The following is a 17,694-nucleotide window of genomic DNA, read 5'->3' as shown; positions in this document are numbered from 1 at the left end:
GACGCCAAGTCTATCACAGACTGATGTAAAGTTCTACATTTAGGTCTAAATCAGTGATCTAAGTCTAGGACGGGGAAGAGGAAACATTCAGTTACTATGTGCTGAAGATATTTGTCAAGTGTCTGCCTTTGAGGACACAGTAGTCTCAGTGTTCTGTGTGAAATTGCAGACATGTGAAGTATTGTTTTCAGTTTGAAAGTCATGCCAACAAGCTAGAGGGCAGTGGCAGAAGGGTGACCAGGTTCCGTCCCGGCAGCCTGGAATTAGGCCTCAGAAAGAACATGTTTATTACTGAGATAAGAACTGTAGGGCAATGAGCTTTCGTTCCCAGTGTGTAGGAAGGTGGCTACGAAGAATGAGACTTCTGTGGGATAAGGGGGCTTCAGAGTTTCACAGTCCGCCTGGGCTGCCAACTGCAAGATGAGCAGTTTCAGCACACCAGGTGCTCCCCAGGAGAAAGACGAGGCTTTCTGGGGTTACCATGACCCAGAACTGACTCAACAGTACATGGAGTCCTGGTGGTGCCGTGGATTAAGCGGTGGGCTCGTAACCAAAAGATCAATGGTTTGAATCCAGCAGCCTCTCTGATGAGGTAGTCTGTTTCTGTAATGATCACAGCCTGATATTCTAAGGAACAATCCTGCTCTGTCTGGTAAGTGTCACTATGAGTCAGAATAGACTCGATGCCAGTGAGCAGGTAAGCAGAGAGATTCCCCAGCAAAGTCTAGACAAACACCTAATCCAGATTCTAGGAAGGAGGTCTGCCATTGTTGGCCTTCAGGACCGCTATGGTTTCATTTAGATGACCTAATCCCCAGATGTGTTTGAGCCTCGTAAGCACAGTGACGTCATGGTGCTAGACTCACAGCTATAAGCCCACACGGGCATCGGTGTTGGGGGGCATGGATTACATTACAGAAGGTGCTGTCCATAAGCAGGTACTTCCTATTTCTTTTCCATATCCACTTTTCTCCACATATAGGCAAAGGGCTTGAACTCTTTCAACCACTTGTTTTTGTTGTTATTAAGCGCCATTGAGTTAGTTCTGACTCACAGTGACCCGTATAGGGATTCTGAGGAGTGACTGGTAAGTTTGAACCACCGGCCTTGCGATTCACACTGACCTTGTGGTCCAGTGCTTACCCTGCATTGTCACACCAGGACACTCCCTTGAGCCACTTAATGGCTTCCATATTTCTTTTCTGTGTTAAATGCAGATGGGGTGGTTAGAACTGTTTACCCAGAAAAGTTGAACATTGAAGAACCGCTGAATGCACAGACTTTGGGCGGCATTTGGTGAGTGGTCAGCAAATTCAGAAATCCACAAAGATGGTTATGGGAGCCAGTAATAATACGGGTCTTGGAAGAGAGGAACATTATGCCTTAGAAGGTTTCGTATAAAGCAGAGAAAACCATTTCTGCATTATCTGGAACACTTCAGCTTTCTCTCTCTTTTTTTTCCCTGTGAGAACTGAAGGTATCTTTTTCTGCAAAAAGCCAGTATGTGCACAGGTTTCGTATAAAGCAGAGAAAACCATTTCTGCATTATCTGGAACACTTCAGCTTTCTCTCTCTTTTTTTTCCCTGTGAGAACTGAAGGTATCTTTTTCTGCAAAAAGCCAGTATGTGCTAAAGTGCAGTAATAGTATGCATCAAGTCAAGCATTTTGAATCTCCCCCAGACAAGGGCCATCAAGTACTTGTTGAGATCATTTCTAAGTGTTAGGAGGTAACAGAGCTGAGAATGCCTCAGCACACATAGGCCATTTCCAGAACCGAAGGGGCTGAAGGGGACTGCCATCTAGACTTACCTTGTGGTCCGGGGACTCCTTCATGACTTGGTTCTCCTGGCAAACCTTTGAGTCCTGGATTTCCGTCAGGTCCTGAGAACCCTGGTATTCCTCTGAGGCCTTTGGTACCTAGACAACCCCGACAAACCACAAAACACATCAGATTCCCTTCAGGAAAAGCCCACCAGTATATTAATGGGAGTTCATCAAGCTCTGAGACACTTAGGTTTACAGGAGTAATTCTAGGGGCTACAGCAGCTCCTCAATCACAGGCTTAGTGTGAACCTGAGGATGAGTGAAGGACTCATGGTGTGGGCCTGTAGGATCAGCACTGGACTGTGGACCACAAGGTCTGCAGTTCAAACCCACCAGCTGCTCCTCGGAAACCCTTAAAGTCTTCAATTAATTCATAATGAGCTCTACTACTATATTAAATCACTACGGTCAACTGATCTAATAAGCACTGGACTGGTAACTGCAAGGCTGGCAGATCAGACCTACCAGCCACTCTCGGAAACCCTATATAAAGTTGCTATGAGTCAGAACCGACTGGATGGTACACAAACAGACTAGTGTTTGACCAAACAACTGGGCACCATAGCCTAACCGAGTTAATACATAATACTAACATGCACAACTGTTAAGAGTTGGAGAAGACTTTCGTAGTCTTTTAGAGTCTTGCTGTTCAAAATATGGTCCCCAGCTAAGTTCTCCTTAAAGAAAAGATGGGACAATTGATTCCAGATACAGGGAATGACTGTCCTTGGTTCACACAGTTATTAGTGAGAGACATGCAGAATGCAGACCTCTGTCTTTTTGCCCCCAGTGAGGCTTTTTCCATTGCTATACATTAATTCCCTACAGATACTTGAAAAAAATTTTCCTGGGATGTTCTAGCAGAAAACAAGGAGGTCTCATTGCCCCTTAAGATCAATAGCAGTGATGTTATTTGCATTCTCATTGATTTTATTGCTGTTGTTAGGTACCGTTGAGTCGGTTCTGACTCACAGCGACCCTCTATAGGGTTTGCAAGGCTGCAAATCTTTATAGGAGCAGAAATTCTCATCTTTCTCCAGGGGAATCGCTGGTAGATTTGAACTGTTGATTTATCCGTTAGCAGCCCAACGTGTGACTACTGTTGTCCTTAGGCTAGTTAAGCCTGTCTGGTTTAAGATTCAGTAATTTTCTTTTACCCGAGGTTCTCAAAAAAACCTACAGAAAGCACATGTGGCCTAAGTTGGGAGCTATGTGCTTTAGGAATAATCTTAACTTCTTTTTCATGATAATCATGAGAACCAACAGCCTCTGTTTAAGTGTTGAGAGGCAGGGTGTGCAGAGAGAAGGAGGAGGAGCGGGTAGGGTGAAGAGGTCTGCAGATACTCTCAAGGACATCTGGTCAGTTTGGGCCTAGTTTCTCTACAAACAGTCTCTACAAATATTCTTTCTAGTCATTAGGGTTAGATCTGGGACATGGCTTTTGTGTACAAAGGACTAAATCAAACATCTTAAAGTTTTTCAGTACTTTTCTATGTTGGCACAGGAAGAGGTCTTAGAGGGACATAAAGAAACCCTTTGCACTTTCTGGAGTTAACACCGAGCTCAGAAGCAGGGAAATGGTTTGTACAGGTCCCAACAATTTCTCTCTGTGGGGCCACATTGTCTGGTGTCCCTTTCAAGTCAGGAAGACAGGCGCGGCTGGGCTTGGAAAAACACACACTGTACAGGAATGTAAGGTCCTTGGGTGTCACTAACAGTTTGTCCACCACTAACCTAAAAGTGGGTGGTTCTGTGAGGGATTCTGAAGATGGTTCACATTCAGGAATAAAGGATGCACAAGATTGCTAGACCAGACATACGTTGTTGACTCACACCCAGAGGTATGTGAGCAGGATGAACTGGGGGAAGGGGAACGAGAAATCTGTTCTAGGACTCAGAACTTTAAATAAGAACACAGTCATCAAGACCATTTGTGTTAGATTGTGGAAGTGTGGGGTGTGGGAGGGAAAATGGGACATTCAGGGTTGAATTGTAAAAGGGGAATTGGAACTGGAGTAGAGGCCTTTTCGAGACAGGGGAATAAAACTGTTTATGGGTCGGCCTTGTGCTGCATTGGAGCCCTGGTGTAGCGCTGTGGGCTAATATGTCAGACTGCAAAGTTGTTTGAACTGCCAGGTCAGTGGTTCAAGCTCACCAGCTGCTCCTTGGAAACCCTATACAGGGTCACTATGGGTTGCTATCGACTCGATGTCACTTAACAACAACAACAAAGGTATAACATTAAAGCATGGATTTCCACTGGGGCAGAGGAGAACACCATCCCTGGGAGGGGCTTGAACCAGAGTCCTGAAGAACTACGCATGTGCAACATGTTTACTCCTCCAGAGGTCTTTGTGATGGAATCAAGTTTGAAAAAATGCTGTGTGGGCACCCAATTAGCATTATCCCTCCTAAATGGATCACATACTCCTATAAATAAGGAATTCTGGTAACACAGAGGTTACAAATCGGGCTGCTAACCTCAAGGTCAGCAGTTCGAAACTACCAGCTGTTCCGCGGGAGAAAGATGAGGCTTTCTGCTCCCATAAAGATTTACAGCCTCAGAACCCTGTACAGGGTCTCTATGACTCCACGGCACATAACCACCACCACCACTCCTATAAATAAACACGATACCTTTTTTCATCTTTTAAATCTTTTAAACCCCAGCAAAGTCTCTGCTTGAGAGTCAGGGGTTAAGCATTGCATCAAACTCCCCCCATCTCCACCTGCAGGCCTCTTTCCTATAATAAGCCTTTATTTGTGTGGTAATTCTGCCTCACCTGACTTCTTAATCAGAAGAATGCAAGAGTCCTCTTTTTCAGGGCGGAGGTGGGATTCGTCCTCCTGAAAACACTTCCATAAAGAATACAGCCAAGCAAACCTGAGGGAGTATTTCTATCCAGTAACACAAGGGGTCGTCATGAGTCAGAATTGACAATAAAGACCCTGGTGGTTAATGAACTTGGCTGTTAACTGAAAGGCTGGCAATCTGAGTACACCCAGAGATACTCTGAAAGCCAAACAAAATGTTAAGTGCTGTTGAGTCGCTTCTGACCCATAGCAACCCTGTATAGGGTTTCTGAGGAGCAGCTGGTGAGCTTGAACCGCCGACCTTGAGGTTCAAAGCAACTTTGCAGTTCAGCGCATTAACCCACAGCGCCCTAACTAAACATTGTTGTTGTTGTTGTTAAGTGCCGTCGAGTCGGTTCCGACCCATAGCGACCCTGTACAGGGTTTCCGAGGGTGTAAATCTTTACGGGAGTAGAAAGCCTCATCTTTCTCCCGCGGAGCAGCTGGCAGTTTCGAACTGCTGACCTTAAGGTTCGCAGCCCGATTCGTAACCACTACTCCTTTTAGTCATTGAAAATCCTATGGAGCACTATTCTGCTTTGACACACATGGGGTCACCGTAAACTGAAATCCATTGGACAGCATCAGGCTTGGCTGGCTATAGGAACACAATGCATCTCCATCCCTGCTCATACAGCAAATCAGTATTGCTGCTGATGTTAAGTCAGTTCCGACTGATAGCAACCCTGAACAGGGTTTCCGTTGACTGGCTACTGGGTTTGAACCGCCACCTTGTGGCTCAAACTGACCTTGCAGTAGTCCAATGTTTATTCTATAGTGCCACACCAGGGCTCCAAATAAATGATAGATTATCTAAAAGTTTCCATTAATAAAATGATCTCTTCCAACTGTCTCCTCCTTAATGTAACTAACTGTTTTTAAACAGACTGTTTTCAAATAGAAACCCAGGACTTTTTTTTTTTTTTTTGGTAAATGCTTTATATTTTATAGAAATACATCATTCCCTACCTCTATTTTGGAGTCCTGGTGTGGTGCTGTGGGTTAATACACCAGACTGCAAAGCTGTTTGAACTGTAAGGTTGGTGGTTCAAGCTCACCAGCTGCTCCTTGGAAACCCTATACAGAGTTGCTATCGACTCGATGGCACTTAACAACCACCACCCTTGTTTTGGAGTCCTAGTGTGGTGCTGTAGGAAAATGTGTGGGGCTGTAAGATCAGTTTGAAACATAGGTTGGTGGTTCAAACCCGCCAGCTGTTCCTTGGAGACTCTAGACAGGGAGGCTTTGAGTAGGGATTGACTCGACGGCACTGAACAACAAGAAACTAACTTGTTAATGGAAAAAATGTAGACGTACAATGGCACAAAACCTCCACTGGCTCTTAGTCAATTCTGACACGTTGGCCCCGATGTGTGTCACAGAGCTAACTGTATTCCACGTGGTTTCCAATGACTGAATCTGGAATTAGATCTCAAGGTCTTCCAAGATATCTCTGGATGAACTTGAACCTCCAACTTTTCAGTTAGCAAGTGAGTGTGCAAGCTGTTTGTTCTACCCAGGGACTCCCAACAGCAGAGTATGGGTTGTTGTTGTGTGCTATCGAGTCAGTTACAACCTATAGCGACCGTGTATAGGGTTTCTGAAGAGCAGCTGGTGGGTTTGAACCCCAACCTTGTGGTTCAAACTGATCTTACAGCCCAGCACATTTTCCTGCAGCGCTACAGTAGGACTCCAAAATAGGGGTTGTTCTTGTTAAGTGCCATCAAGTCGGTTCCGACCCATAGTAACCCTCTATAGTGTTTCCAGGGAGCAGCTGGTGAGTTTGAACCACTGACCTTGCAGTTCAAAATAGGAGTAGGGAATGACAGATTTCTATAAAATGTAAATTAAAGCTTTTACAAAACAAAAAAGTCTTGGGTTTCTATTTTAGCAGAAACCATAAGACTAAAATCTTGTGGAAGTTGTTAACTAAATTATTGGCGCTATGAAAGCAAACTAACAACACGTCACACTTGGAGCTGTTTGGTTACTAATCACGTCAGTGCGCAGAAAGAAACAAGTATCTTGGTGTTCAGGGTCTGTGCATGGATTATCTTAAACACAAAGGAGACTGAGAAGACAGTTTCTTCATTCCTAACATCTAAAGGATATTGTCTTTCACATTTCATTTTAGGCTCGTTGCACATATGAATAATCACCTTACAGGCAAAGTATTAGTCTATAAGGCAATTATTCAAATGTGCAATCACCCTAAAATTTAATTAGTCTGTACCAGATAAATTGGCTCTTTAAACCTTTTCTCTTAGTAAACATCAGGTTATAAAAATATGTTTACCTAAATGTCTCCCTCAACCCCCAATTATGGTTCTATTTTAGGCCCTGTATAAATGATCCCACTGCTGTGGACCACGGTCAGCACCAGAATCCTGAAGACCAAAACATGATGAAGAGCACCAGAATGTTGTCAAGGTGGACAATGGTTGTGAGGAGGGCCCAGCACCAGGCAGGATTTTCACTCTGTTGTGCATAAGGATGCTATGAGTCGGAACTGACTCGATGGTAACTAAAATCAACAGAACTCTTTGGGGCTTCTCCCAAGTCCCCTTCCCTCGGAGGTGCCTCTGTTTGGGGATTGCTACAGTAGGAGCCCTGGTGTGGCACTGTGGGTTAATGCGCTGGACTGAAAAGTCGGTTTGAACTACAAGGTCGGTGGTTCAAACTCATCAGCCACTCTTTGGAAACCCTTATACAGGGTTGCTATGGGTCAGCACCGACTTGAAGACAGTTAACGACAACAATGACAACAACACAGTAGCAGCCATGTTGAAACCTACTGATAGACATACAGTGGGGCGAAGGGCCAGACTGTAGGTGATAGAAGAAGCCTTTAGGGTCCAAGACACAGAAGTTGTGCTGAAAACAAATTAAATACTTTTCCGATTCTGAGAGTTGTTTATACTACTGTAACTGCATCTTACTCTTGCTTACAGTTTAGAGTACCTGGCTGACATTTTATCATTTGAAGCATTAAGAACATTATTTACAATGCAGGAAGAGTCTAGAACACACCAGTGGTATACCTGTTTTACAGATGAGGGAAAGACTAAGTGACAACATGTTCCAGAAAGAATAAGCGACAAGGAACCCTGGGGTAAGTCCTGGACTGCAAGACTGATTTGAAATACAAGGTTGGCAGTTCAAACCCACCAGTCGCTCCTAAGAAATCCTATGCAAGTTTGCTATGAGTCAAAACCTAGGGCCCTGGTAGTGTAGTGGGTGATGAGGAGTTGGGCTGCTAACTTCAAGGTCAACAATGGGCATCTACCCACCACTCCTTAGGAGAAAGATGAGGCTTTCTACTCCCGTAAAGATTTATAGCCTCCGAAACCCAGTACAGGGTCTCTATGGGTCGGAACCGACCCCAAGACACATAACCACCACACCACCACCACCACCACCACGAGATTTTCTGACTCTGCATTTCAAGTTTCAACACTGAATGATCTGAGTGACTTGTCCTGCCATGGTCAGCCAGAGAAAACGAAAGGACATTTTCCTTGATCTGAACTCATACTGCTCTAGTTAGAACACTGGCTTCTGAACACAGATAATGTGAATTTTATACAGATAAAATTCCCCTTCAGAAAATTCCAGGGCATACCTGGATGTGCCTTCTGCCAGTTATGTCCCCACCGTGGAAACTCTTGAGCCACTGGGGGGCAAAATCTAGTCAGAAACAGGGGTCACCAGAGCAGCTGTGGTCTCTCAGGCCACAGCGGGAAACGCCATGCCTCAGAGTTAACAACCACAGGCCACTCCAGAAAAGGGTGTGGTAACAGAAAATCTGTACTTATTTTCACGTGTGCTTACAAATTGGGGTGATCAAAGCCCACTTCTTTCTAGACTGAGATATTTCTAGTCTCATTGATTTCTGTTTTCTTCCTAGTCAAAACCCCAAAGAAATCCTCTTCCATAGGTTCCTCCCATGTATCCAAGGGCATAAAGGGGCAAAGAATATATGAAGGGGTAAGTCTCCTTTCTAATCTTAAAAGACGAAGCTTTCCTGTTTTGAAAAATACTTAGATTCTAGGTCTCTGTCACTCTACATGTGTCTTCCAAGTTTTGTGCCGTTTATGAGCTATAACGGAATTTTTCTTTGTTGCAGGAATTTTCCCTAATAGCCTGGGACTTAATGGTTGCCCATTACCACATGCACATTTCTTAATAGGGATGAATAAAAGTGTTCTGATGATCAAAACTGTAATAGTTTGTAATACAGTACCAAGATGGCGGACCAATACAATGTCTGGGGCTAGGGAGGGATAGACTGGGACAGAGCACATAGGAACTACAAAGAGGAAAGAGAAAGATAAAGATGTGAAGAAGAAAGCTGGATGTACTATCAGATTTACTGAAGAGAATTACCTGAGGGGCCTTGTGGTCCCGGCAAGCCTGGTGTTCCCTTGGGCCCTCTAACACAACCTAGGAAGAGAAAGAAAACAGATGAGCTTTTCTTGGATACTGAATCTCCTGCCTTTGGGTCAAAAGCACCAACCATGTAAACTTCACTCAATTCACACAAAAAACGTAAAAAAAAAAAAAAAGCACCAACCATGCAAGTAAGCTACTATTTTATGATCAGATAATTTAAAGGTTTAATTAATATTGGTTCTGATGTCAATAAAAGTTTAATTTCATCATACAATGAAGTGAGAATCTTAATATAAAATGCAAAATGAGTAAGCACAGTCAAATCAAAGCTGGTACTGTGGTTGTAGATGAATCATTTCCTTCATTTAGGGCACTGGAGTTGGCACAGACTGAATTAATATGGGTTGTCCTCAAACACTAAATGGAGAGAGCTTATAATTTCAAAAGAAACTCTTTGCCTTCTCCTTTGCGACTTCGAATGCTTTAGATTTAATCATGGCAGTTAGCGATTTTGAACAATTCAGAATTAGACTAGGATCGTAGCCATTTTTGGTTGGTCTGGTCAAGTACACTGGTATTGGAGCAGGAGTATTTTGTTACTTTTTCGCTCAGATACCTTTTATCTAATTGTCTAAGAATCTGAGCTGGGCTCGTATGGTGGGCTCATTAAGCAGCCAAAGTTTGGCAGAGTTTTCTCTTTGAGCAGTGTACTATTTGTGTTGTTGTTTAGTGCTGTTGAGTCAGTAATGATTCATAGAGATCCTGTATAGACAGGGCTTCCAAGAAGCAGCTGGTGGGTTTGAACTACTGACCTTGCAGTTAACAGTCCAGTGCTTATCCTACAACACCACAAGACTGCATAGTAACCCTATTGTTGTTGTTATTGCTAAGTACTGTGAAGTTGGTTCCAACTCATAGCAACCCTGTATACAGTCTCCAAGGAGCAGCTGGTGGGTTTGAACCATTGACTTGGTGGTTCAGAGCCACATCAGGACTCCTATATTGTTTTGTTGTTGTTAAGTGCTGTCGAGTTAGTTCCAACCCATAGCGAACCTGTATAGGGTTTCCGAAGAGTGGCTGGTGAGCTTGAACCGCTAACCTTGCGGTTCAAACTGACTTTGCAGTCCAGCGCATTAGCCCACAGCGCCACACTAAGACTCCAGAAAATAAAAGGACCCCAAGAGTTCCCAAGGCTGTAATCTTTACAGAGAGGCACACTGGCCGTACAATGGTTAATCAGTGGGCTGCTAACCCAAAAGGCTGCTCCCATAAAGACTGAGTCTCTGACACCCTAAGGAGATCTACTCTTTCTGGCAGGATCACTATGAATCAGATTCCACTCAGTGCTGTGGATTTTGTTTTATTTTAAATATTACGTAGGCAGCTGCAAAGCAAAGACTCCAGGATGTAACTTCTTGAATTTTCATGTGCTATCACTTAGAGATCTTGTGAAAATACATGTTCTGATTTAGTCTCTTAATTTGTCTTTCCTGACATCAACTTTCTTTTAATGAGCACAGACCAGTGAAGTGCTAAACTGTTCCTCAATCTGGGTTTGTCTGGTGTCTCCTCGTGGCTAAATTCAGGCAGTGCATTTTGGGCAGGGATAACCTAGAAATGGTGTGTTAGTGCATCTTATCCAAAGGCACCTGATGATTTGTTCATTCCTGGTGATGTTAACAGGAGCTCTGGTGGTGCGGTAGGTTAAACGCTGAGCAAGGTTCAAAGCCCCCAAGTGCTCAGTGGGAGAAAGATGAGGCTGTCTGCCCCTGTGAGGTTTACAGTTCCATCCTGTCTTGTAGGGGGACTATGAGTCGATATCACCTCAGTGGCACTAAGTGATGCTAACTTGGACTCGTTGGTTAAGATGATGTCCAGTTTTTTCTAGTGTAAAGTTACGGTTTTTACTTTTATAATTAGTGAATAAATTATAGGAGTAGCTACTCTGAGATTGTATAAACATACTGTTCCTCATTATGCTTCCCCCCAATAGTTTAGCATCTGTTGAGGATTTTTGCCTGGATGAAATATTAACATTTTTGTTGATAAGTGTGGCTGAGTCAGTTCTGATTCGTAGCAACCCTGTAAAGTGTTGAGGAGCGGTTGGTGACTTTGAACGGCTGGCACTTTGTGGTTCAAAATGGCCTTGCGGTCCAGTGCTTATCCTACAGTGCCAAAGCAGGACTCCAAATGGTTGTTTTGAACCACAGGGTCAGTACCAGTCAGAATCGACTCCACTCCATGGCACGTAACAACAACAACAACAACAACAACAATTTATTACTGTTCATCATTTGATACGCCTTTTCAATCTGGCTTCTATGTTCTTTTGACATGTCTGTATCATAATTCAGCATTTTCTTACTTTCTGTCCCAAGATGTTCCAAATTTTGTACAGTTCCTGTCTACAATGAAATCAGACATTTCTCCAGAATAGTTTCTGAATCACTGCCCCCATAGTGCTGTGAAACACAAGCCTGCTAAGAGATTTCACACTTTGCTTGCTGTTCCTTTTTGGCTTGTAATTTTCAAACTGAGAATAGTCAAAATATTGTGTTCAGAAGTTTCTTAGATTAGCAACTAACCTAAGAATCCACTTGAGCCCCAGTTCCAACAATGTAACAACCACCTGGTCTTTGGAGCCTAGCTATGTCTAGAAGTGAGGGACGCATGTATGGGTAGACAGATAAGCATATACATACATTTTAAGTATAAAAATATTGATCCAATATTGAATTCTGATCAATATTATGAGTCAATGCAGACGTGCTTTTCATTTGTGAGTACAATTTCATAGCACTATGTTTTAATAGAAGTCTTAGTCTGATACTGTGGGTTAATGCACTGGACTGCAAAGTCAGTTTGAGCCACAAGGTTGGCAGTTCAAGCTCACCAGCTGCTCCTTGGAAACCATATATAGGGTCACTATGGGTTGGAACCGTCTCAAAAGCACTTAACAACAACAATTTAATAGAAGTCCTGGTGTGGCGCTGTGGGTTAATATGCTGAACTGTATAGTTAGTTAGAACCACAAAGTCGGCGGTTCCAGTTCACCAGCTGCTCCTCAAAAACCCTATGCAGGGTTGCTATGGGTTGGAACCAACTCTACAGCACTTAACAACAACAACAACATATGGTTTAATAAAGGAACCCTGGTGGCACTGTGGGATCAGCATTGAATTGCTAACCACAAGGTTGGTGGTTCAAACCCATCATCTGCTCTGATGCAAAGGGATGAAGCTGTCTGCTCATGTAACCCTATACAGAAACCCTATACAGGGTCGCTATGAGTTGGAATCGAGTAGATGGCAGTGAAGTTTCAGAAACGCTATACAGGGTCGCTATGAGTTGGGATCAAATAGATGGCAGTAATGTTGGGATGTTTTGCTTATTTTACCGTTTTATTACATTTGCCTTTGATTCTTAGCTGAGACAAACGTATTCAGAATTCTTGCTGCAGTTCCCTGCACACCCCAGGAGCTGAAGAAGCAGTTGGTGAAGGGTCACAGAGTTTATAAACCAAATGTTTTAACACGCTCTCAAGTCACCTGCTCTGCATTACAGTACCTGGATGAACAACGTCTTGTCCTTCAAAGGGTCGTTTCACATCTGTATCACAATCTATGGAAAAGAAGCCAGAATGAGGGAAGCAATTTTGAAACAACTGAAAGTTACTAGTTTAGCCACGAGTGTGCTCATGTGTCTGCTGGTTGTGGTGGGAAGGCTGGGTATAGGCAACGAATATGAAGATCGATTTCTGAACATCTATTCAAAAGCTCTGTAACGCCAGTAGCGGGGAGGGAGAGAGGCTGAATATGCCTATGGGTGAGACGAGGTTGGCGATGGGCCTGGGAAACTCTGGAGTTGGGTAATCGCTTGTATGTGTCAAGGACTGATGAAGCAACCACAACATTCTCATCTGACCCCACTGGGAAATCTATACATTGCCAAAACAGAATAGAGGATACTGAAACACTACACAGTGTCTGGTGACTTTGGAGAAAAGAACCATAAAAAAGATCCTTCCGTACCTATTTCTCCGGGAGTGCCTGGGGTACCAGGAGGACCGGGAAAGCCTGGAGAGCCAGGTATTCCGATGTCTCCCGGAAAGCCGCGTTCGCCTTTTGGGCCTGGCAAGCCTAATCCTGGGGGGCCCATTTCACCTGGAATTCCTTTGTTTCCAGGTACTCCTGGATAACCGGAATCCCCTGTAGGACCTTTGATGCCATCACCCTATGGAAAAATTAGGTTTATCTCTTAAAATACATGCAAACATCCAATATAACTCTGTTCCCCAATTTACTGCCCTCATCTCATGATTCTTCTGGAGCAAACAGGGATCTAGAAAACCAGCAGAGATTAATGAGAACGTACAGTCATAGTCTAACCAAGCTACAAAAATCAATGACAAAAAAACAAACAAACAATTTTTGATAAAGGAAATGAGGGTAAATTGCTACAGTTTGATGAACTTGACCTATACTCATGGAGGTAGTAGCTCAAAATACCAACAGCGAGGGAAGGAGTCCTCACATCAAGTATCAGTGCTATCCCCTCTGTACACAGGGTAGATAGGGATGGGCAACTTAGACATTGGCTACCTAAAATGAGGGGGCGATAAAGGCACGAAGTGACTGGCTTATAAGGTTTCAAGAGGGAGTTTGGTTTAAGAGTGTGTGGGGGAAGAAAGAGTCCCCACTGAATAATTTTCATCTTGTCTAGATGAGTCTGGTGAAAAGATATGGGGATAAGATTCTTAGGATTCAATAGTGAGTAATTGCTATCATGACTAATTGTGAGTGTCACAATTGTAAAGGTAGAAGTTTTGTAACAAAAACAGGGGAGTAGTTAATCTTACAGTCCAGAAACAGAGGACCTAGGACCATCAAGGGAGAAGAGCACGAGCAGAATGTGGGACCCTATCCAGAGACACAGTGACACCAGAGATGGAGGCAGAGATGGGGACATGGAGAGAGGGAGCAGCTGAGGACATGGAAAGAGAGGGATTGTGAGCTGGTGGCCAGGATGCAGGTTTGCAGAATGTGCCCTTTGGTGGTGTAAATTATTATATATGCCTGAGTGTTTTTTTTAAAAGAGCTAAAATGAATAGAGAGAAATACTGTTAACTGATGATGGTACATGGAGGGGATTATACTCATTGCAATGAAACAATGTGCATGATTTGTTGAATGTAGAACTGATGATCTGCCCTGTAAACTTTCTCTCAATTCACAATAAAAACTTCATTATAAAGAGGTAAAAATAATTCAAAATAAAGAGGTAAAAAAAAAAAAATCAATGACAAATTTTTAACTATTATGAGTAATTAAACAGGATACAGTTCCAAAAGGTATACATACTCATATACATCTGAGTGTTTGTTTATTTTTCTCTGTCTTAGCCACTACGTTCTTTGCAGCAATTGGACCTCCATCCACATGAAGAACATATTATTTTTACTAACCCTGTATTTAGCATTGTAGCACAGCTATTATTCACAAGGGATAATACGTTACCAAAAGTTAAAGGAAGCCTTTAACTTTATAGTGTCTTTAAACTTAGATACTAAAGAGAGGGAGAGTGGCACACCCACTAGAAATAAGGAGATTGCAGAATGACAAAGTTAGGGCAAATCCTATTTTTTAAAAAATACTAATCTGAAGGGAAAACTGGGGTGGAAAATGGAGAGAGGCAGCGAGAACTGAGGGGGTGAGAAAGAAGTATGCTGATATGGTTGTAGACAAACTACAGGTTCTTGCTTACTGTGTGCATAGCTGAACAAGGAGAAACAGCGAAAGGAAGAGCAAACTCCAAAAGCAGGTACAGAAATGAGTCCCAGCCCATCTGCCAAAGGTCCCCACGGAAACTGGCCTCATCTGATGACAATTACACAGAAGCCTAGAAGAAATTAAATTGCATTCTCCATTTGAAATGACTTTTTCTTTCATGTTTAAAGGTACCAGTTAGAGCAATTTAGTACAAGAGAGGGAAGGTCTAAAGGGACAGTCATTGGGTTCAAAATCCAGCTCTCTCTACAGCTGTATGACCCTGGCTATATCACGTAACCTCCCCAGTTTCACCTTCATGAATGTTGTTGTTGTTAAGTGCCATGGAGTCGGTTCTGACTCACAGCTACCATGGACAGGGTTTCTGAGGCTTTAAGTATATGCGGAAGCAGAAAGCCTCATTTTTCTTCAGTGGAGCAGCAGGTGGGTTTGAACTGCCAACCTTGTGGTTTGCAGTCCTGTGCTTATCCTACAGAATCACCACTCCCCTTCTTTAATGGGGGTTGTTGTTGTTGTTGTTGAGTGCCATCGAGTCGGGTCCGACCCATAGCGACCCTGTACAGGGTTTCCGAGGGTGTAAATCTTTACGGGAGTAGAAAGCCTCATCTTTCTCCCGCGGAGCGGCTGGTAGTTTCGAACCGCTGACCTTAAGGTTCGCAGCCCGATTCGTAACCACTACGCTACCAGAGCTAATGGGGGTAGGTGGGGTAATAGTAAGGACAAGATGTCCCATTTCCCAGAATTGCTGCAGAGATCAAATGGCATAAAGTATCAAACTGACACAGTGGGTAATGATGGAGAAGAACAGAGTGTTCTGGGACATGCTCCCTGAGCTTTATTCGAGGCAGATATTTATTTTACCTTAGCCTAAGGGTACTATTGAGCAAAGAAGGGAACATGAATATTGAAAAAAAAAAGACACCCAACTGGAAATGAGAATGTGTGGATTTAAGTACCAGCTCTTAATAACTTGTTCTAGGAACTGAGAAAGAGAAAAACAGCTCCTAATGGCTAGGAGTTGGTCTGAGACTATCAGCTAGTCCTTGGTGTTGCTAGGAGCTGGCCAGGACTCACAGCTAGGACACGGTGTTCTCCTACTGAATGAAAACGATTTCACATAATAACACCACACAATGCTACTCTGTGACTTTGACGAATCATGACCGAAAACAAAACATACACCTCAAAACCCAAATACAAAAACAAACAAACCCAAACCCCCACCACTCCACATTCATGTCTGAACAAGAAAAAAACATGAATCTTATTCAAACCACAAAACTGACCAATCCTCCTCCCATGCTGACTAATATGAGTGACTGGTAGCTCTTTACCAATTACAGCTTTGTTGTTGTTGCTACTAAATGCCATAGAGTTGGTTCCAAACCAACCTTGTGGTTGAGTGTTTATCCTACAGCATCACACCAGGACTCCAATGAGAACTTTAGCTTCACTTTATTCTTCTGTCTCCTACATATGATTTATTAAGATATCCAATCATAGAATTATCTTTGCTTTCTAAAAGCATCCAACCCAGACTGAAACCCTGCTCTTTGAACCCGTCCCACTTAATTCCACCTCACCTAAATTGAATTCCTGGAGTCCTGGTGTGGCGCTGTGGGATAATACGCTGGACTAAGAGATTGGTTTGAATCATAAGGTCAGCGATTCAAGCTCACCAGCTGCTCCTTGGAAACCCTATACAGGGACTGACTCGACGACACTTAACAACAACACACTGAATTCCTAGAGCCTCGGTGATGTAGTGGGTTATGTGTTGGGCTGTTGCTGCATGGTTGGTGGTTTGAATCCACCAGCCGCTTCATGTGGAAAATCTCTGCTCCCGTAGAGCGTTATAACCTAGGAAACCCTATCTACGCAGGGTCATTATGAATCAGAACCAACTCGACGGCACACAGTAATGATAACAACTAAGACACTGCATTCCTATTGTAAGTTGCTCCTAACAGTTTCTGACTGAGTTGGCTCATGGTTTCCCATAGATTCCGTGAACTTTCATTGCAATGAAGCAGTAAGCACAAAAAACTCCACTCATTACAGTTATGTCCTGCTGGTCTTTGGCTGGTGGCCACTGAGGGTCCACCGAGGTTCAGATCAGGCCCTCTGTGCCTTGGTGGGGACATTTAGTTCAGTTGTGACACAAAAAAACAAAAAACAAACCCAAAGAGCCAAAGTGATTTCATCACTTTATCTGTCAAATGGGTATTCTCCTCGATCCCACTCAATTCACAAGTGAATACAGTTTGGAGAGAAACAGCAGCCATTGTTTAAGGAAGCAATGTGATCTATACAACTGTGCTGAACTGATTCTTTTTGGAAATGACTTTCACACTCATTGTTAATATTGCTAGAATATTATTCATAATCGAACTGTGTGTGTTTAAGAGAGCAAGAAAATGGGACTTAAAATGTAATCATGTTGAACTGGGAGTCATGGACATTAGAGAAATAGATGATTTAGGTTGTGGAATAAGGTATCTATGTCGGTAAAAAAATTTAGGCGTGACACTCTGAAGAGGAGGAAGAATTTACAGAGGCATGGGTTGAGATAATAGATTCTGAAACCACAGAGAAGAAGACAGACGGTAGAAAAAAGTGGTAAGAAAGAACATTGCCCAATCATTAAAAGAGGAAATCACAGAACTCCATGGGAAAATCATGGTGGGCAAGGCTACAGCAGGGAGGGGAAGGAGAGGGATAAACAAAAGCAGTTCTTATCTTAATAGAGACGTTTTTGATTCCAGCGTTCTTGTGAAAGAGATAGGGGAGACTTTACATACTATAAACATAACTTCCCTACATTTAGCTTTGGTGTTT

The 17,694-nt window shown here is 43.1% G+C and overlaps 1 protein-coding gene across 1 annotated transcript in view; it reads right to left on the bottom strand.

Annotated features, from left to right (window-relative positions):
• Nucleotides 1-17,694, bottom strand: part of COL4A2 (collagen, type IV, alpha 2) — a 184,425-nt gene that overhangs the window by 41,578 nt on the left and 125,153 nt on the right. The window contains exons 23-26 of the mRNA XM_006851540.1: nucleotides 13,102-13,303; nucleotides 12,638-12,691; nucleotides 9,065-9,121; nucleotides 1,811-1,918 (exon numbers count right to left, since the gene is read on the bottom strand). Of these exons, the coding sequence (XP_006851603.1) occupies nucleotides 1,811-1,918; nucleotides 9,065-9,121; nucleotides 12,638-12,691; nucleotides 13,102-13,303 (421 nt within the window). The remainder of the gene's footprint in view (nucleotides 1-1,810; nucleotides 1,919-9,064; nucleotides 9,122-12,637; nucleotides 12,692-13,101; nucleotides 13,304-17,694) is intronic.

Source organism: Chrysochloris asiatica, unplaced genomic scaffold (genome assembly GCF_000296735.1).
Source record: "Chrysochloris asiatica unplaced genomic scaffold, ChrAsi1.0 scaffold00029, whole genome shotgun sequence".
NCBI classification, from domain to species: domain Eukaryota; kingdom Metazoa; phylum Chordata; class Mammalia; order Afrosoricida; family Chrysochloridae; genus Chrysochloris; species Chrysochloris asiatica.
Note: the sequence above shows the minus strand (reverse complement) of the source record. Positions and strands in the feature narration are given on the sequence as shown.